The sequence below is a fragment of the Nyctereutes procyonoides genome, unplaced genomic scaffold (genome assembly GCF_905146905.1).
Source record: "Nyctereutes procyonoides isolate TBG_1078 unplaced genomic scaffold, NYPRO_anot_genome, whole genome shotgun sequence".
NCBI classification, from domain to species: Eukaryota; Metazoa; Chordata; class Mammalia; order Carnivora; family Canidae; genus Nyctereutes; species Nyctereutes procyonoides.
Genome location: NW_026575041.1, coordinates 1,312,429 through 1,332,240, shown reverse-complemented (window position 1 = coordinate 1,332,240; position 19,812 = coordinate 1,312,429). Strand labels below are relative to the sequence as shown.

At 60.4% G+C, this 19,812-nt stretch overlaps 2 protein-coding genes across 2 annotated transcripts; one reads left to right on the top strand and one right to left on the bottom strand.

Moving 5' to 3' along the window:
* Positions 1-340: 340 nt before the first annotated feature.
* Positions 341-4,808, top strand: PHOX2A (paired like homeobox 2A). The gene is made up of 3 exons (XM_055320716.1): positions 341-557; positions 2,724-2,911; positions 3,841-4,808. Exons 1-3 carry the CDS (start codon positions 341-343, stop codon positions 4,288-4,290), a joined length of 855 nt encoding a protein of 284 aa, XP_055176691.1. The 3' UTR covers positions 4,291-4,808.
* Positions 4,809-4,920: 112 nt separating this feature from the next.
* INPPL1 (inositol polyphosphate phosphatase like 1) lies at positions 4,921-19,089 on the bottom strand. The gene is made up of 28 exons (XM_055320715.1): positions 18,754-19,089; positions 15,735-15,798; positions 15,499-15,649; positions 15,178-15,298; positions 14,786-14,926; positions 14,445-14,538; positions 14,250-14,339; positions 13,978-14,076; positions 13,718-13,868; positions 13,518-13,624; positions 13,128-13,230; positions 12,841-13,037; positions 12,399-12,516; positions 11,687-11,783; positions 11,260-11,398; positions 11,046-11,145; positions 10,860-10,948; positions 10,489-10,570; positions 10,275-10,364; positions 9,620-9,733; positions 9,393-9,481; positions 8,867-8,954; positions 8,588-8,743; positions 8,264-8,342; positions 8,030-8,170; positions 6,240-6,912; positions 5,860-5,993; positions 4,921-5,755 (listed from the first exon to the last, which is right to left on the bottom strand). Exons 1-28 carry the CDS (start codon positions 18,948-18,950, stop codon positions 5,665-5,667), a joined length of 3,795 nt encoding a protein of 1,264 aa, XP_055176690.1. The 5' UTR covers positions 18,951-19,089; the 3' UTR covers positions 4,921-5,664.
* Between the last annotated feature and the right edge of the window lie 723 nt (positions 19,090-19,812).

The following is a 19,812-nucleotide window of genomic DNA, read 5'->3' as shown; positions in this document are numbered from 1 at the left end:
CTCGGGAGCCCAGGGAGGGCGGCGGGGACCCTTCGGAGTGGGGGTCTGGGGTAGCCGGGGGTGGGGCCTGAGCCGCCCAGGCCCCGCCCCGCGGAGCCCGCCCGCCCCGCCCCCTCCGCGGGGTCCTGAGCGTTAAAAGGCGCGCGGGCCCGGCCGGGCTGCACTTGCATTGCACCCGGGCGGAGGGCGGCCGCGACGGGGCGGGCGGACTCGCGGGCGCTCAGAGTCGGCCTCGGGTCCTCGGCGCCAGGCGCTCCAACCCTCATCCCGACCCCCACCCGGCCGGGAACCCCGACCCTGACCCGGCCCGGCCCGGCCCCCGCCCCCGACCCCCGGGCCGATGGACTACTCCTACCTCAATTCGTACGACTCGTGCGTGGCGGCCATGGAGGCGTCCGCCTACGGCGACTTCGGCGCCTGCAGCCAGCCCGGCGGCTTCCAATACAGCCCCCTGCGACCCGCCTTCCCCGCGGCTGGGCCGCCCTGCCCCGCGCTCGGCTCCTCTAACTGCGCGCTCGGCGCTCTACGCGACCACCAGCCTGCGCCTTACTCGGCAGGTGAGCCCAGCCCCGGCCCAAGCCTCCCTTCGAATCCTGCGGAAGCCCCAGCCCCTGCCCTATTTGGCAAGTGATTGCGACTGTCCCCCACAGCCGCCCCCATCCTTGCCCTCCAACACCCGCGGGATCCCCAGCCCCTCTGTAAGACGGGGTTCCCCTCGGCAGAGTTCAGCCCCACCCTCTCATCCCCTTCCTCTTTCTCACTGCCAGATCCCTGTCCTGTGCTCTTCAGGTCAGGGAAATAGATCCCTGGTCCAGCCCCGGGCCCCTCGCCGGATCCTCCCCTCCCCGCCTGCAAAGTCTGACCACCAAACCTCTCCATCCCCGTATCCTTGGAAGATGCCCCCGGCTCAGTCCAATCAGATCCCCATCCCTATCCCCACCCCACTTCATGTCTGACCCCCAGCAAGAGCTTCTGCAGCGGCTGAGCTGCCCAGATGGAAACCTTCCTAGAGCCCCAGCACCATCAAGCCCCTCCTGCCTGGTTTTGAACCCATCCCGCCTGTGTTTAGACCCTCTTGCTCCACTGAAACCCCAACCATCGCTTGCTGGAAGAAAAGCGTGCCCAGGTCATTAAGCCATTTTCATTCCCCCCTTCCCCCTGGAGACTCTCCTAGCTAGAGTCCTGCAGAACCCAGAAGTAGCCCCCACTACCTCCAAGCCTCTTGATCCAAGTCCCCATCTGAACCCTCAACCTCACAGAGCCTTGCAGCCATCCAGATCTCTCCGGTTAGAGTCCAGGCTGCCCCACCCAATCTCCTTATCTCCTTCCTTCCGGGGAAGACCACTGGGACCCAAGTAGAAGACTGGAGCCTGAGGGGTGGGAAGGGATGGTTAGATAGGGATCCGGATTTGGAGAAATGAGAACCAGCAAGATGGATCCAAAAACTGGAACAGGGATGGGGAGATTGGTACTCTGGGCCAGATGAGGATGGGGATTGGGGGTATAGGGTCAGGAAATGGGGTTATGGGCCCCACTGAGATGGAGTTCTGAGATGGGGAGAGGAGAACAGGTGTAGAGAGGTATGAGCAAAAGTGGGAAGACTGGGGACGCTGGGAGAAATGGGGACCCAGGGTTGGGGAGATGGAGATAAGAACTAGAGGTGATGGGGACAGGAATTGTGGGAGATGGGGACCAAGGAAGACTGGCAACAGAGATGAGGAAGATGGGACTAGGAATGGGGTGTTGGAGACAAGGATCAGGGGGAGATCGAGAACTAGGGATATAGGACAAAGATGTAAGATACTGGGGACTCCTGAAGAATATGGAGACCTAAGCGGGGTTGGAGACAAGGATGAGGAGATACTGTCAGAAACACTGTCTGTGGGGGCAGTGTGGCCTGGCATGGGGTAAAAGGGAAACAAGGATGGGAAGAGTGAGGGAGAGGGGTGCGGCTGGCTGTGGGGCAGTTGAGACACAGAGGTGCCTGGGAGGAAGAAGGGCAATGAGAAGGTGAAGGAACCTGGGTCTGGATGGGGAAAAATAAGGACCCTTTTCAGTGGGCACAAAGAAAAGAATGGTCCCAAAGGGGAAAGCTGAAGAGAGATGTGGATGGAGAAAGATGAGGAAGAGGACACTGGAGGAGAATGGGATGTGAGATGGGGCTGAAGAAATGAGGCATGGGAGGGAGAGAGATGACAGGGGAGAGGGAGCCAATTCCCTACATGGCAGAAAGTATGTGCCAGGGCTCAAAGTAGACCTAGCTAGGCCAGGGAGTCTCAGTCACCCAGCTCCAGAACTGGCTACTGGGAAGGCCCACGATGCTGATGAGACCTGGCAATCAAGGCTAAGGTGGACAGAGCAGGACATGAAACCAAGCAGGGCAGACTGACCAAGGCGGAAGCACACCATAGGGGAGGTCGGAGGAGCAGGTGGGCTGGAGAGAGGGGAGGGAACACAGCAGAGTACCAAGGACAGGTCAGCCGTCCTGACCTAAGGATCAGATCTTGATTGCCTCGCTGCGGCTCTGGGGCTCCAGGTCCGCCTGCGCCCTGTCCGCCTTCACTCCTGCCGGCAGACGCTCCGTTCGAGACCGAGGGGAGGAAGCCGAGGGGCTGAGTCAGGCGCGGGGAACGGCGAGCAATCGCAGGGCAGGACACAGCGGGCTGAGCTCGGCCCCTCATACCCCCACCCTCGTTGCTCCCCCCTCCTGCACACACCCCTAGTGCCCTACAAGTTCTTCCCGGAGCCGTCGGGCCTGCATGAGAAGCGGAAGCAGCGGCGCATCCGTACCACGTTCACCAGTGCACAGCTCAAGGAGCTGGAGCGCGTCTTCGCAGAGACTCACTACCCTGACATTTACACACGCGAGGAGCTGGCGCTCAAGATCGACCTGACTGAGGCTCGCGTGCAGGTGTGTGTTTGCATGTGTACGGAAGTGTACGTGTTGGGGGGGGGGGATGGGAGGTTAGTGCCCGACACCTGGGGGCCTCGGGAAAGAGGGCCCTGGCTCGCTCGGGTGGCAGGCAGGGGCAGCTTGGAGGCGGAGAGCTGGAGCCAGGGGCCAGGGCACAGTCCAGGGGTGGTTGGGCAGGAGAGGATGGGCAGCGGGAGGAGACAGCGGGCCAAGACTTGGCAGACCTGAGGCCCTCTGGAGAACTGAGCTCTTCAGCCCCCAGGATTTCCCCTCTGTTCCCTTAGTATGGCCAGGCATGTAGAAGGATGCTTGGGAAGCCTGGAAGCTTCCCAAGTGGGTAGAGTGGGAGCCCTGGGTGGCCTCAGTGCCAAGGCAGGCGAATCCCAGAAAGCCAGTGAGTGCCTCCATGTCTCCTCCCCAGCTCTGCAGCTGTGAGATCTCTGAGCCTGGAAACCCAGGGCTCTGGGCAGGCGCAGGGCCGAGGAGGGTCCGCCCAGGTGGACTCTGTTGTCTATCTTACAAATCCAAGTGGAGATGTCCAGCTGGTCCGCCCTTACTGGAGACCCTGGACAAAAGGTTTCCCCTAGTACCCGACCCCTTCTCCACCCCCGTGGGACACTCCAGGTGGAAATCCCTGGAGCTTCTGGTAGGAAGGAATTGGGGGCAGGGCTTTGGGTGATGAGGGGGGAAGGCGGAGTCCCCTCCAGGAGACCTGGAACACTGGAGCCTGCCGGGTGGCTGGTGATCAGATCCCCCAGGGGAAGACCAGGAGGGAGGGGCAAATGGAGGAGACGCCTCGAGCAGAGAGACCAGGAGGGCCATGAGCCAGGTAGTGGAGGGCCGAGGGGCCCACGCTCCGACCCCTTCCAGACCGAGGGCTCCCGCGCGTCTCGCGGCCTCGGCCTGACCGGCCCCTGTGCCCGCAGGTCTGGTTCCAGAACCGCCGGGCCAAGTTCCGCAAACAGGAGCGTGCGGCCAGCGCCAAGGGTGCGGCGGGCGCGGCGGGCGCCAAAAAGGGCGAGGCGCGCTGCTCGTCCGAGGACGACGACTCCAAGGAGTCCACGTGCAGCCCCACGCCCGACAGCACCGCGTCGCTGCCCCCGCCGCCCGCCCCCGGCCTGGCCAGCCCGCGTCTGAGCCCCAGCCCGCTGCCTGCCGCCCTGGGCTCCGGGCCCGGCCCTGGCCCCGGGTCCCAGCCGCTCAAGGGCCCGCTGTGGGCGGGCGTGGCGGGCGGCGGGGGCGGCGGGCCGGGCGCGGGCGCGGCGGAGCTGCTGAAGGCCTGGCAGCCGGCGGAACCCGGGCCCGGGCCCTTCTCCGGGGTTCTGTCCTCCTTCCACCGGAAGCCTGGCCCGGCCCTGAAGACCAATCTCTTCTAGCCGCCGGACTCTGGAGGTGCCGGGCCTGCCCCCCAGAGATGCCCCTGCCCCTCAGGACCTGACAGGGTCCCGCCCCATCCGGGCGCCCGCCTGGAAGTGCCCACCTGCCCCACCCCCTACCGTGTCCCACTCCTAAGTGTGCCCTCCCCAGCTTCGGAGACCGGAGACCGAGTCAGGGCCTCTCGTCCTCACCTACCGCCCCCAGCAGAATGGGGTACTTTCACCGGGGAGCCCCCCCTCCCAGCTTGGCTTTCTTTTGAAACCGGGATCAAATAACCCCGCTGGAACTTGAGGGTCCTCAAGCAGAGCAGCAGCCCGGCTCCCTCCCCTGGCTCTGCAGCTGGCTGGCTCACTCTTCACCCTAGCGACCAGCCCGCTGCCCCAGCCCTCCAGTCCACCCGCACTGGTCACCGTTGGGATAATAAGACGCCCGAAAGGGTCTCACTGCCAATTTATCCCCTCCCGTTTCCAGCCGGTCTGGCGCAGAGGTTAGGCCTGTTCAGAGAAGAGGGGCTGGCTGCCAGGACATCGGGACAGAGGGGTTTCCTCTTTCCTGAATTTTTTGTTTTTGGTTGTTGTCGTTCTTTTCCTTTGAAAAACTTGTAATTTATTGAGGTGAGTTTTGCTCAATCCAAATAAAACTTAATTTATTGAAGACGTAACGCTGGCAACCCTTCTGAGTACCCAGGATGGGGGATAAGCTGCCTGCAAGAGCCCGTCCCCGCTTGCAACCAGCAAGGAACCCACTGCTGCCACAAATCCGCAGCCCGGGGTGGTATAGACAGGGAGACAGTGAGAACTAAGCAAACTACCACTTTATGGCCCAGATCCTTCTCCCCACCCTAACCAGCCCCGATAATATTAAAGTGCCCGCCCTCCCTAAACCCACGCAGAAAAGCTTAAATAAACCCCAGCCCGGTCCTTGGGCTATTCCTTCATTTCCGGACGGACACCCCCAGAATGGGGGTTGGAAAGGGTCCTAGCTCAGCTCCCCCCCCCCCCGCCGTGGTTCAGGCCAGGTGGAGGGCAGCAGAAACAGCGGTGAAAGTGGGGGCCCAGACGTACCCAAGTGGACCCTACGGGCACCCCTGAGGCTGGGAGTAGGGATTCAGAAAGGGAGGTCAGCACCAGAATTACCAAAGTCCTCGGTAATCTCGGCAATTGACCTCCGGAACCCTGGGGCGGGGGAGAGGCAGGATGTCCTAATTAGGGCATTCCAAACGATTGGGCAGTGGGGAACGCAGATCCCCAATAAATAGGCGGAGAGGTACTGCCCCACCCCTCACAGCTTTTCAACTTTGGGGCTATGGCTGGGCCTTAGTTGGAGGGTGGGAGCAGGGGTGCCGAGTCCGCAGCTTCGCAGCGCCACCGCTATCACTTGCTGAGCTGCAGGGTGTCCAAAAGGAGGCGCTTGTGAGCCGGGTCCTGCACCCCAGCCTCCTCCAGGTCCTCCTCCGTGATGTCGCTGTAGGGGTAAGAGAGGCTGGGAGGTGGGCGAAGTGGTCTAGAGGGCCCGTAGCTCCGCCCCGGGGCCAGCCCCACCCCATCCGCTTCCAGCCCCGCCCCCACCTGAGAAACTCCAGGTCGTCCCAGCCATTGTGCACCAGGCCCTCCTCATAGCGCTCCAAACCGATGGCCCGCAGCCAGGCGCCCATGCCTGCCTCGCCCAGCCCGCCGGCCCGCCCGCCCTGCGGGCACGGAGCCTGAGGGAATAGCGCACGTCAGGGGGAGCACCGAGAGCACCCACCCAGAGAAGAAGCCCCTGCAGCCACATTCTACTACAGGCTCTAGGGGAAGAGGCAAAAACGGGCTGATTCATGTTCCCCGTCCCCCACCTCCCAACTCCCCAGTACCCAGCTCAGGGCAGAAGGGACCCCGTTGAGTGTCGAAATGGTGCCATAAAGGGATACCACTGTCCATGGGCAAGCACACACCCCTGGTCCACACACCTCCTCTGCCAGGTCCTCCTGGATGCTCTCTCGGATTCGAGGTGGAGGGAAGCTGAGAGGCCGGCCATAGTCCGAGGGCAGTCCCCGGGGCGGCTGCAGCTCCAGGGGGCCTGGCAGAAGCACTGAGCGGCCAGGCCCAGCTGGAGCATAGTCCACCTCACTCAGAGTCTTGGCCATCTGCAGCACGGAGCAGGAGCGATCGTCCCCACTAGCTACCTCCCCCAGGAAAGTGCTGGTAGGTGAGGGGCCTGGGGGCAGTGGGGGTCTTGGATGGGCCTTGGGAGGTGGTGGGCCACGGGCCTCACCCCCACTGCGGCCCCGGACCACCGGCCCTGGCAAAGGATCCAGGCTGGGGGGCAGGAAGATGGCCGAGTCTGGCAGGGGTGGGGGTGGAAAGTCTGGAGGGGGCAGTGTGCCCCCAGACTCCTCATCTGATGAGCTCCCCTCTCCCACACGGGGGGGCCGGTGGCGCCCGAGCTGTGGAGCAGGCACTGTGATGGCCACTTTGTTCTTGGTGGCCGGTGGGACAGGGGCCCTGGCAGGCGAGGGTGGCTCCGGGGGCAGCAGTTGGTGGGGGACCCCTTCAAGGACGTAGTAGGCAGGGTTATTGAAGCTGTTCTTGGGTGGGGGGGCTGCCACCCCTTCCGGCTCTGGAGCCCCCTCTGCCTTCAACCTGGGTTTGGGAGCAGGATAATCAAGTCAGGAAGGCAATGGATACAGTGGAAGGAGAACTGGACTGGGGGTCAGGACTGTGGGCCCCTGGTCCTAGGATTGCACGTGACCTTGAACACATCACTTTCTCTCTCTGGCCCTTGGTGTCTTCACCTCTAAGATGCAGGAGACTCAGTGGTTGAATAGATAATCCTTGAACTTTCTTGCCTTCCTTGCTAAGATTCTCAGATCCTTCTTTCATGACTTTGTGAAAGTCCTGAGCTTACATCAGTGAAAACAGGTGCCAGAAGGCAGGGCAACAAAGGCCTTTGGTTGGAATGGCCGGCTAGGGCTGGAAATCCTGTGAAGGCGCCTGAGGCCAATCTACTGAGGAATTTTACCCAGGGATTCAGGTTAGTTTTACTCAAGCCTGAGGATAAAACCAAGGTGACCGATAACAGGTGAAGGTGAGTGAAAAAGCACCAAACCGTGGCTAGGAACTTTTATTTAAGTTCAAGCAACAATCGGATATAATTAGGAAGCCTCACTTTCCTCGAGTATGATCCACAGAACACTAGTTCCCCAGGGTATTAATAGTCACTGTGTGGAAAAGAAGTTTCCTGGCCGGTTAAGTTTGGGAAACTATACTCAACAGCGTTGAAAAGGGGGTTTCCTTCCTGTCCACATGCTCAGAGCTTCTGCAAAACTAATGTGCACTGGGACTACCTAAGGAAAGAATCTAGTCAGAACCATTCCCCAAACTCATTTGACCACCAACCCATTTCCGATGGGGCATCTTGTAGGACAGTGTTCCAAAGTATGCACCGAAGGAAATGCCATGCTGAGACCAAACAGAAAACCCAAGCTAAATTTGGAAGGAACTGTTGCAGAAACAACTTCTAGTTCTATTTTTTTAAGGCAGAGCCGGGAAGAAAGGCTGACTGCTTCCTTGGACTCAGAGAGCCACGCCTCGGGGAGGCCTGGATGGCCAGAGTGGCCATAGGAGCAGAGCCCCAGCACCCCCAGCCATGGGGCATCATCTCACTCAGGCAGCGAATGGTCCCCGGGCTGGCCCTGAGAGCCAAGCATAGCAGTAGATGAAGTGGGGGGTGGGGGGGATAACAGGTTCCTTCTCTCACCTGGGCGTCAAGGGCTCCTCCCGGGAAGCAGCTCGAGGTGGGGCTGGGGGCCTCCCAGTGGGTGGTGGTTTCTCTGGTTCTTCGAATAACTTAGACAGTGGGCAGGAGGCCTCTGCAGGGGCTGGCTTGCGGTTCCCTGACCTGCCAGGGGTGTATAGGGGTGAGATGAGGTAGAGACTGACCCAAAGCCCCCAGGCACCCCTTCATGGGACACCCAGCACAGTCCCAGTTCACCTGGGATCCTGGCTGCCTCGAGACACAGAGGGGGCTTTGCTCTTTGCTCCTGCCTCATCCTTATCAATGCTGATCCACTCTGGGGGAGGAAGAGAAAGAAGACTCAGAGGGGACCTGGGATCCTGGACCCTAGACACCCCCTGGGCCTACCAGCAGCCCCTTTCCAGCTACTCCTGAAGGCAGGCCCACTTTCAGGCATTGCTACAGAACTTCCAAAGATTCCAGGGATTCTAACGTGCCCTCCCCCTACCCGCAGTCCCCCCTCCTAGACCTGCCCACACCACCCCATCTCATGCCCCATATCCCTCCCAATGGAGCCCCCACCGTAGAGTCGCTCACGGGTGCCCAGGCGCTCTGTGGGCACCCGCACCTTCATGGAGCCACGGATGTTGCCTGTCTCCTCGCCGCGGTGGGACAGGAAGGTCAGGAACTGCTGGGCTGTGCTGCCAATCATGGACTTGAGCGCCACCACGCACTCCCCTGAAGGGCAGATGGGGCAGACGGGGCAGACGGGCAGACTGTCGAACCTTTCTAGAGCTCTGCTTGGCTTTCTGTGCCTCTTGGGACCCCTCCCTGCTCCCCCTCCACTTCCCCCCCCCTCACCATAGGATTCGTAGCCATCCATGGACTTGACCGTGAGCAGGAGGTGCTGGTCCTGCAGGTACTCAATATCAGCCAGAATTGGCTTGAGCTGGGGAGCAGAGAGGCCTAGTGAAGGACAAAGCCCCAACGAGCCCCTCCTGCCCATGACACTGCTCACCCCAACCCTCAGACTCGTCCAAGCTCACTCCCACTCAACTATTAAGGAAAGATCCCAAATCCTTAATGTAGAAGACATGGCCCTGCATGGACCTTTCCTAACATTTATGTAGTTAATTTTCTACATCCTCAATGGCCAACACAGGACCTGATATTGAGCAAAGGCTCGAAAAGTGTTTATGAATGAATGAATGAATCTGTAACTTGGTCCCACACCTCCCAAATAAAGCAAATGCCCTCACCCTTACTCATGCCCAGCCCCACCACACAACACACACACACACACACACACACACATGCACCATATGTGCTCTTTCACACCTCTCCCTGTGCCCTCACCTACAAGCTCAGACCCTGCCAAAAGCCTCACCGTGGGCAGCTGGCGTGAAGACCACTGCACCTTGAGGAAGTTGATGTTGTCACTGCTCTGAGCATCATTCTCGAAGCTCTTCTTGTACTCTGGGGTGAGGGTGGGGGATACCCAACTGAGTGCCACCTCCTGGATTCCCTTCAGCCATCTAGGGGGCTGACCGCTCTGGGCCCCTGGGGCCTCCCCATCCCTCTTGGCCCACACTCAGCCCTGGTCCTGCCTCTGACCCTCCAGGCAGGTGGAGTAGAACTCAATGAAGAACTTGGTGCGGCTGGCTGTCTTCACGATGGCCTCAATGCTCTCAAACTCAATGTAGGCCTGGTCTGAAGTCTTTGAGAGCCCTGAGGGGCAAAGGGAGGAAGGCAGTGAGGAGGGCTGAGAGGGTGACAGGAGGAACAGGACAGACACTGAGCCCTGGGACAGGAAATCAGGGGCCCTGGCAAAGGAGGCAGGAAGGCCAGGAGGGAGGTACCTCCCCCATCCCAAGCAACCAATGGGGAGGCCCCAAAGCCCAGATCCTGGCCCAAACAGAGAGCCCAAGGATAAGAGACCATCTAAGAAGGGGGCTGGGGACCAGAATACCTGCAGGGGCTGCCTGCCCACAATCCCCCACACTACTAGGCACACTCAGGGGAACACACATGGCTCCAGGCAAATAAAGACACATACATATGTGTTTACATTCATATGAATACACTCACTCATGGGCAGGCACCTTTCACGGTGCCCGGGGTACACAGACACCCTCACACAGTACATATTCAGATACATTCTCGTACGTACATATACCCAAACACACACATACACACAGAGATAGTCAAACTCTTTCACATCCCCAGAGCAGTGTGCCCGCCCACCCACCAGCACATTCACAACAGTCACCTTTCTTGGAGATGAACTGAGAGGTAACCCCAACCTCAAATGTCCCGAACACAGGGGAGTGGTCACTGGTGACGATGTCATCAGTGCAACCTGGGATTAGAATGGGAGCTCAGAGGCAAGCTCTTTCCTCTCTGCTCCCACTTCCCAAAGCTAGGGCAGCACCGGCATGAGGACCACCCAGGACAGCCCATCCCCCTGTCCAGGAGACTCTGACCATAGGAATTGCAGATGATGTGTGTCTCGGGGTAGGATTTCCAGAGAATCCGGTCACACCATGAAGGCACATTGGTCCGGACCTGGGGCAGGGGATGTCAGCATGGTCAGGGCAAACAGCTGGGGTGGCTCAGCATGAGGGCCACCACAAAGCTGCAGGGCTGATGAGGCCCAACATTCTTACCACACCAGGCCCCAGCACCCACCTCCCTTCTTGGGTCCTCATAACACCCAGGATCGTCCACCCTAAGGCCTTAGAGGGCCCAAGGAGCTACAGAAGTGACTGCCCAGACCTTGACCAGACACGCACTCCTGATTCACTGCAGCCCAGGAGTCTCCCAAGGCCCCCCTACCCCTGTTCCCTTGGCTCACCCCAGTTGGCTTCTGCTTGTGCCAGGCATACGTGTCCCGGGAACCCCGCTCATAGCGGTAGGTGGGTGGGAAGGAGATCTCTTCCTCACCTGGGGAAGGCAGGGAACGGGTAGGGGTCAGGGCCCTAAAGACACAGGGAGACCATACAGGCCCTAGCCCTCAGAGACCTGCCAGGCCCACACTCACTGAATCGAAGGAAAACTTTGTGCTTCTCGCGTTCCAAGTTCAGCTGGTCCACCCTGAGCAGTGGCTCAAACTCCTTCCTGCTGATGTAGTTGAGGATCTCCTGTGGTGAAGACACAAGGGCTGGCAACTCCCTCTTAAGCCAGAGCCAGAGGTGGGAGCCCAGCTGGCCCCCAGCCCAGCTTCCCTCCCAGCCACCTGGCAGCCCTCTTTGCACCTGGATGTCCATGTCCAGGCGGTAGTTGAGGTCCCCAAACCAGAAGAGGTGAGTGAAACGTAGAGAGATGTCAAAGGCACTGAGCTGCCGGTCGCCCAGCGAGAGCAGCCGCAGGATGTCCAGGTAGTTCTGGTTCCGCCTATGGGGGGTGGGGGGATGTCTCCAGGGTCAGGGGCCAGGGACTGGCAGGAAGGGAAGAAGTCTCTGGGGTCAGGGCTGGGGTACAGATCAGGGTCCCTGGGGACAGAGGAAAGAGCTGGAAACAAGATCAAGATGAGGGGCAGTAGAGGACTCTTGAGTTGGGACAAGGGAGAGGGCGGTCTTGGGGACAGGGATGCAGGAGAGCCATGGACTGGGATGTGGGAGAGGGACTAGGTCTCAGGTGAATAGGGAATGAGGGTAAAGACTTAGAAAGGTACCCCCTTACCGGGCAGTTTTCTCATTTCCTGAAGTGAGGTGGCAATTCACAAAGCCAAATGAGGTGCCATTGAACATGAAGGAGACTCCCACGGCTCCCTTGTTTCCTGTCCAAGCAAGCAAAAGAGGATGGCCTGCGTCACCTTTGGAGGGCTCCCAACTCTCCCCTCTGCCCCCATCCCCCGAAGCAGCAGTGGGAAGATCCTCCCCACCCTCCCAGAGACTACAAGGCAGACAGGTCTCTAAACACATCCCCCCTTCCTGGGGGCCACACAGGGCACACGCAGTTCACGAGGACGGCCTGAGTCTCTCTGCATGTGTGAACAAAGCCCCTAGTGATCACAGGGGACCCCAAGGGTGAAACTGAAAAGACCTGCAGATTCTGAGCAGAATCTCTGCCGAGGGAGCACTGGACCACCAACCAAGAGGCCTGGGCACTAAGATAGCTCCACTACATACTAGCTGTGTCACCTTGGTCAAGTCACTTGGCAACCCTGGGCTTGAGAGTTTTGGGGAGGTTGAGTTTTATCATCTATGAGATGGAGATAACCATCCTGGCCCTGCCTTCCTGGTGGTGCTGGAAGACATTTAGAATATGAACATGCTTTACAGAGTTCAAAGGGCTCTATATAGGAGAAAACTGAGACCACATGAAAGGGGGAGACTATGAGCTGGAGAGGAAGCAGGAGGTGTGGACAGAGGGATCCTGGCCACCCGCTCACCCAGGGTGTTGGCGATGCCGGTCTTCACGCTGGATGTACTGACATGGCTGATTCGGTTCTCATGCTCTGGCTTGACCAGCACGGCTACCTTGATGTTCCACAGCGACTGCATGGCAATCTGGGTAGAAGGCTCGCGGTTACCCCTGCCTGGGGCTGGGGCACTGCCGCATTCCATGCCCCCCACCCCACCCCCGTCTATACTGGAGAGGGCACCGTCAGTCACAGGATAGGAAGGGCTGCCACCCCTTTCTCCTGAAGGGCCAGAGAGAAACAGAGCACATTCCTACAGCACGAAGCACTCATTAGATTTTCTAAAGGATACCCCCGGGGGCCAGAGGGAAAGGCAGGCAAGTTGTGCTCCCCGGGTGGCCTGTGGGGTCAAGCAGGATCGTTTGGGTTGGGGTCTGAGGAGGGGAGACTGGACAGGATGACCCTCTCTCACCGGGCGGTAATCCAGATCTGTGAGCTCCTTGAGGCCCCCGCGTAGCAGGTCCAGCCACTCGCGGTCACCCACCGAGTTCTCCTGGGTCCCAAAGACATAGATGTCATGGGGTATGGTCACCGTGACCTCATCCAGGGTCTTCCCTAGACCCTTTGATGTGAACCAAGATGTCACGTTTTTTGGAGGTGGCACGCTTCCTGGAGGTGAAGGGGATGGGGTGATGGTCAGGCCCCTGACCCTGACCCTGACCCGACCTCTCTCCCACCCCAGCCCTACCCGGGCCTGACCCATGTTCCAACTGCCTATGAAGACAGAGATCATGTCCGGCTCATCTTGCTTGGAGTGCTTGTTCTTCATAAGCTGCAGTAGCTGGCAGAAGGCCTCCCGCTTCTGGGGGGACAACAGCCAGTTAGGGGGGGTCCCTGGTAGGTGGCAGGTCCCATGAGGGGAGGGACACGCCTGTCTGGTCCACCACTGTACACCCACTACTCAAGCAGAGGACAGCTCTCAGGAAATGTTCACCAAATGAACATCTATCTGCCTCTACCCTCGGGCCACCCATCTCCATACGTACACTGTCTGCCCTGTCAGGAGGGACGGGTCACCTGCATCACACATTTCCTCTCCTTCCGGCCCCCAGGAACCCCTGCAGGGGGCCAGCCCAACACGCTGCTCACCCGGGCGCTGACAAAGATGAAGTCCTTGCGCTGCGTCCGATCCTTCTCCTTCTCAAACACGACGCCCAGCTTGTTCTGGACACGCTGGGACTTAATGAGCTGGCGGACTAGGGGATGGAGGCCGGTCACACTGGCCCGTGCACTGAAGCCCGGAGGCTGCCCTGCCCGCCCCCCCCACCCAAGGTCGGGCCCTGGCTCACTGCGGTCATGTGTGAAGGTTGTCCAGTCCTCCTGTGAGTCCCGCTGCCTCCGCAGCAGCACCAGCCGCCCGCCCTCCACATCCACGCTGAGCGTGAACTTCTGTGACTTCCCGATCTTGGTCAGGTCACCCAGGGTCACATCTAACTTCACCTGCAGGTCACGAGGTGGGGGGCTGCTGAAAAGACCCCGGGCAAGTACCACCGCCTCCACCCTCCACCGCCCTTTGCCCCAGGGGTCCCCCCAACACTTCCTTGCGTACCTCAAAGGCCTGCACAGGCACAGTCTTGGCCTTACGTATAGCCGGCTGTGGCGGGGCTGGCGGGGCCGTAGAGCTCATGTCCTGCAGGACCTTCAGTGCCTGGGGTGAGTAAGGGCAGGCAAGGTCAGGGGATGTGCAGAGAGCTGGGACTGGGAGGGAGACGGCTGACAGTGGGGTTGATGCTGAGGTGTAGACTGGGGGTGGAGATCACTTAGGTCATTGCAAATAGTTGGGGTGTGGTGGGTCAGGTCAGAGGTCAGGAGCCAGGCTACCTTCTTCTGGATGCCTGACAAGAAGTCCTTTAACACCGACAGCTTCAACACCAGGCTCTCCAGCTCCTGCTCCCCGGTCTGTGCTGGATTCTGCACAGAGGAAGAGTAAGACTGGTCCCTGAGGCCGCCGACAGGAGGGTCCCCCCGGCCCCAGACATCAACCCACTCCCCACAGGCCCCCCCCCATAATCCCACCTGCTGCTGCAAGAGGCGAGTGACCATGGGAGAGCTCTGCTGGTCGAACACCTTGGACAGGATCTCCAGACCCGCCAGGACCTTGTCCACCTCGCTAGGGGAGACGACCGGTCAGAACTCCCTGCCCCGACCCAAGGACAGGGAAGGATGGCTGAGTGTGTAGCTTCAGCCTCCACCATAAGGATCCAAGGGTTCACGGGTGAGGAAAATTCAGGAAACGACAGCTGAGTCCCCGTTCCGGGCCAGAGAGCAGAGGTCAGGACATCTGTGCAGGGGGCAGGGGGCAGGTGAGCATGGGTCAGAGGAGAGGCTGCATGCGTGGTGTTGCGCGTGCCAGGTACCTGTGCAGCCTCCGGCACGAGGTGGCAAGGGTGCGGGTGAGGTGGGGCAGGTTGCTGGCTCCGCCTCGCACAGCCTCCAGGTCCAGTCCGTAGCTGCCCTTCAGATACTCGTGCGAGACAGTGCTCAGCCCATTGGGAGCACTTCAGGGAGGGGTGGAGAAGTCGGTGAAGAACCTGCTGACCCTGTCCCGGCCCTCCCACCCTGTCCCTAGAGGTGGTGGTACTGGCAGTGATCAGAGCACCATGGATCAGGCTGTCTGCCCCTGGGGCTGAGATGGGATGAGGGCCCCTGGGGGTGGAGTGGGGGCTTAGAAGCCCCCCGCCCCCATGTGGACAAGGTTCTCAGAGGAGAAAGGGGAATTCCTGTTCCGTGTGGAGGCTTCTGGTCTTACCTCTCAGCAGCTGGAGTTGTGGGAGTCTCAGGGGCTGCTGGGGGGCTGCCGGGCCCCACGGGGGCAGAAATACTGGTAGAGCCAGAACGTGGGGGCAGCGGAGGCTTCTCATCCTCCCCATCTGTGAACAGGAGTCAGTGAAGTATGGGGGATGCTGTGTCTTCAGATGCTTCCATGGAAGTGGGGTAAAGGGCCTTAGCATCATGGGTAGGAGCAGGGGGGCTTTAGGGGAAGGGGGCTGAGAAAATGGGAAGGGAAGAAGCAGGCAGCGCCTGGGGAAAGGGCAGGGAAGGCATCTGCACGTGGCAGAGTGTGCAGCACCTGAGACATCACGGTCGTCGGGTGGGTCTGGCTCTCGCTCCCGCTCCACAGGCAGCAGCAGGGCACACACGAGGCCCTGGTTGGGCTGGGCGTACAGGCCAATGAGCTCGCCCAGGGTCTGGAAACGGCGCACAGGCACGCCCTGTGAGGTCTGCCAATCAGCAGGGGTGGGAGAAGTGTCAGCCAGCTGACCCCAAGTTACAGGGTGGAATCAGGGTCAGGGGCCAGACTCCTACCTGCACGGCCAGGAAGTCTTCTCCATCAGGTAGGATTCGGTATGTGTGCACGTGCTTCTGATACCTAGTGACAAAGCGAGGGTCAGAACCTGTCGCCCCTGGCTAGGGCTAAGCCCCAAGGCATGCCTTCCTCCTGCTACCAGGCTCAGGACCCAGCTCCCTCAGCTTGGTTTTCCTAAAACCCTTTGCTCAGGCTGCTCACGGGTTAATGATGAGGCCAGTCCGCTTCTATCCTGCTAGTGTTGCCAACAAGAGCAGGAATGACCAGTCTCCCCCCACCACCACTCCCGCCCCCCTCCTCGCCTCCTTTCCACCCAGACCTACATGGACTCCACACCCACCACAGGGCCCGGGAAGCAACAGGCAGCTCTTTTGTGGCCTCCACAGCTGTCTAAACAGCCCCTCTGGACTGTGGTACCAGCTCTGGCCCCCCGCCAGAGTAAGAGTCCTCAGAAGCCTGGTTAACCTCTGTTTGCACACATAGGAGATGTGCTAACACACGTGTGCGCCTGCTGTCTGTGTTTACGTTGGTGTCTGGCTCTGCTGGAGCTGGGTGCATTGGGGGCCATTTTGCTAGGAAGTAGGCGGGTATCCCTGAATTATCCCCCCTTCCCCAGACAGCAGGAAACTGGGATACCCAAGGGGGCCCCTTGTGGGAGACCCAGGCCTCTAAGAGCCCCAAATTGAGGAGGGGCAAGAGGGGTGCTGACAGATAGCCGCAACAGCTGAGCAGGTGACAGCTGAGCCAGGCCTGGGCAGCAAAGGCCTCACTCAGTAGGGATGGAAGGCTCCCTCTGCAGCCAGCCCTCAGGTAGGCTTACTCAGGGGAGCCACCCGGGGCCCACCTGTGAGCTGGACAGGAGGGGGGTATTGGCGCCAGACAGGACCAAATGCCCATTTGAGGAGACCCACAGTCCATCCCCTCCACTCAAGTAGGCCCCCCTCAGGAACTCTCCTGGCTGCTGATGGGGAACATTCTGTGCAGGTGTCTATGTGTGTACCTCTTTGTGGACTGTATTTACAACAATAATAGCATCCTATTTACTGAGCCCTGTCTTTGTGACACTCTACAGATATGATCTCATTTTTTAAAAAAGGTTTTATTTATTTATTCATGAGAGACACAGAGAGGCAGAGACATAGGCAGAGAGGGAAGCAGGCTTCTTGCAGGGAGCCCAATGAAGGACTCGATCCCAGGACCCTGGGATTGCAACCTGAGCCAAAGGCAGACACTCAACCACTGAGCCACCCAGGCACCCCCCTAGATGTGATCCCATTTAATTCTTGCATTTTGATACAGATATTAGTATCATCCCCATTCTCCAGAAGAGGAAATAGGCTTCAACAGAAAAGCAATTTGACTAAGGTCACAGAGTAAGTGAAAGACAAGAGCTGGGACCTAAAGCCAGGGCAGAGGCCCGTGCCTGTATCGTGGCCGGCTGGTCAGATTGCCTGTGCTTGTGCAAGCAGGGATGTGTCCTGAAATGTCACCCATGTACCTGTGGGTACGTATACAGGTAAGCAAGTATATTTCTGATCACCTACCCCCGGGCTTCTACCCCATTTCTGACCCTCCCCCCATCCCTGGGCTCTTGAGATGTAAGTAGCCAGAGTCAGCTGGCAAAGCTGAAGCCCCCAACACAGACAGACCCTCATTCCACCCATTTCCTCCCCTGGCAGTGGAGCCAGGACTCTCCCCTCCTGGGACAATAATGTTCCTCCCCCAGACACAGGCCCAGCTGTCCCCCTCCCACTCAACAGCTGACCCAGCACCTGCCTCCCTCCCCTCCCTAATTAGAGGGTATGCCTCAGAGGGGGCTGGGAGCATCTGCCGAAGCTGTCCCTTGTTAGTCTCTCCTGGGCATCAGACTTGGGGCATAAGCTGAGACTTAGGGAGCCCTTCCTCTTCAGATCCCCAGGTCAGGGGTCCTCAACCCCAACACCACTAACATTTTGGACTGCACAGTTCTTTGTTGTGAGGGGCCGTCCTTCGTATTGCAGGATGTTTGGTGGCATCACTGGCTTTTACCCACTAGATGCCAGTAGCACTATCCCAGCTGTGACAACGAAAAATGTCTCCAAACATTGCCAAACGTTCCTGAGGGGTAAAACCAACCCCTAAATGAGAACTACTGGCCTAGGTCAACGCACCCTCCAAAAAGTGAGTAGAACAGGCGGGGTAAGGGACAGAAAGATGGGGGTTTGGGAGGGTTCACAGGGCTATGGTGGACTATAACCTGATCCTAACAACACTCACAGGAGCCCACCTAGTATTAGACCCTGGGGCACAGGAGACAGCTCAGGGAGAGACTCCAAACCCACCAACTCACCCAGAACCACTGCCACACACAGCCGATGGGTACAGGCACAGGACGAGACCCACTCCTAGAGCTGCCAAGTCTAGCCCCTCATTCCGCACCCATAGGTGGGGCTAGGGCCACCAGGATACCCAGGGTCCGGGCACAGGCACATGCTCATTGACTTGTGAAATAATAACACGGCCCCATAGAGCCTCCTCAATCCCTCCCTTCTCAACACCACTCTGCCCTCAGCCCCTGACATCTACAGCCACACTGGTCCCAACCTCAGGCCTGGGGGCATAGCAAGGATCCCTAGGGAAGCTGCCGGGCATCCTCACTCACGCACTGGTCTCTCTGGCCCCAACTCCCTCTATGCCTACCGCTCACTCAATCCCGTATAAACAGAGCTACAGGCAGCCCTGGAATGCACAGCCACACGTCCTCACCCCTCCCGCCCCGTGTGCCTGGAGGGTGCCTGGGGGTCTGCCAGAGGCTTCCACCCTGGCTAGCTGGACCCTACCCACTCTGCCCTCCAGGCCCCAGAAACTGTCCCCAGACACAGAGCAGGAAGGAAGTGCCCCCGGCATCCTTCCTCAAGCCCGGCTGGAAGCCAAGTCCCCACTGCTGGGGGCGCTGGCGTCCCACTGTCCCAGGCCCTCCGCACCCAGCAAGGGCCCCGGGGCTGCGCCCCGCCCGCCGGGAGCCCCAGCCCCACTCACAGGACACAGAGCGCGAAGGCTCCCGCCACGCTCTCGCTGTCTCGGACCAGGAAGCTGCCATCGCGGCCTGCCCGGGCCAGCAGCTCCTCCGCAGCCGCGCGGCTCAGGTCGCGGTGGTACCAGGCGGGGGCCGGGCTGCCCAGCGCGCCCCCGGGCCCCGCACCCCCCGGGCCCGGCGCCCCGCAAGCAGAGGCCATGGCGCGCAGGGCTCAGCGCCGCCGGCGCCCACCGCCCCGCGCCATCCGCCCCGGGTCGCTCGGGGTCGGGCCCGGGGCCTGAGGATCCACGGACGGGACCGAGCCCGTGGTCGGGGGCTCCGCGCCCCGCCGCGCAGGCCGCCCGGTCCGCCGCCGCCGCCGCCGCCGCCGCCGCCCGCAGCGCCGGCCTCAACTTGAAGAGAAAGAAAAGTTTGTTCAGAGGCGGCGGGGGAGGGGCGGGAGCGCAGCGCAGAGCCGGGCGGCCGGCCCCCGCCCCCGCCCCCGCCCCCGCCCCCGCCGCTCGGCCCGCCGCCCGAGCGCCCCTACCCCCACCCCTTCCCGGCGGGGCCACGGCCCCTGCGTTCCCGCACGACGCGGGACCCCCACACCCACAGTGATCCTGCCCCGCCATCACCACCCCTAGGAGCCCCGGAGCCCCGGAGACCCAGCCCCCCCTCGAAGGTCAAGTTCCCCCACCGGCTCCTGGACGCTTTGCGATCCCTGCCCCCTCTCCGGAGAGTTAGCCCCCTCCAATAATCGCAAGGACAAGATCTCCAACTCCCATAAACGTCTAATTGCACCCCAAACCCTTTCTATTCAGCACCCACCGCCCCCGCAGCCTCAAAGGGTCGGGTCGAGTTCTCGAAACCCGCGAGGGATCGAAGATGAACCTCTTCCCACCCCTGTCCTCGGCCCCCGAGGGGCCCGGACTCCCAACTCCCGCGAAATCCAGGCCCCTCCTAGACCTGAGCCCCCAAACTCCGCCGGGTCCAGTCCCCGACCATTCCCGCGGGGGGATCCCCCTCCAGGGCGCCCTCATCTCCCACAAACGCTCAGACAAGGTCCGGAGTCCTCGAATCCC

What these genes read in the sequence shown, in the direction of transcription:
- PHOX2A (XM_055320716.1), top strand. Translation starts at nt 341, where the DNA reads ATGGACTACTCCTACCTCAATTCGTACGACTCGTGCGTGGCGGCCATG. An exon ending in GCCTGCGCCTTACTCGGCAG is followed by an intron (nt 558 to 2,723) that starts GTGAGCCCAGCC and finishes ACACACCCCTAG; the next exon opens with TGCCCTACAAGTTCTTCCCG. An exon ending in TGACTGAGGCTCGCGTGCAG is followed by an intron (nt 2,912 to 3,840) that starts GTGTGTGTTTGC and finishes CTGTGCCCGCAG; the next exon opens with GTCTGGTTCCAGAACCGCCG.
- INPPL1 (XM_055320715.1), bottom strand. Translation starts at nt 18,950, where the DNA reads ATGGCCTCTGCTTGCGGGGCGCCGGGCCCGGGGGGTGCGGGGCCCGGG. An exon ending in ACAACTCCAGCTGCTGAGAG is followed by an intron (nt 14,927 to 15,177) that starts GTAAGACCAGAA and finishes CCCTCCCTGAAG; the next exon opens with TGCTCCCAATGGGCTGAGCA. An exon ending in CTACTCCACCTGCCTGGAGG is followed by an intron (nt 9,482 to 9,619) that starts GTCAGAGGCAGG and finishes CCCTCACCCCAG; the next exon opens with AGTACAAGAAGAGCTTCGAG.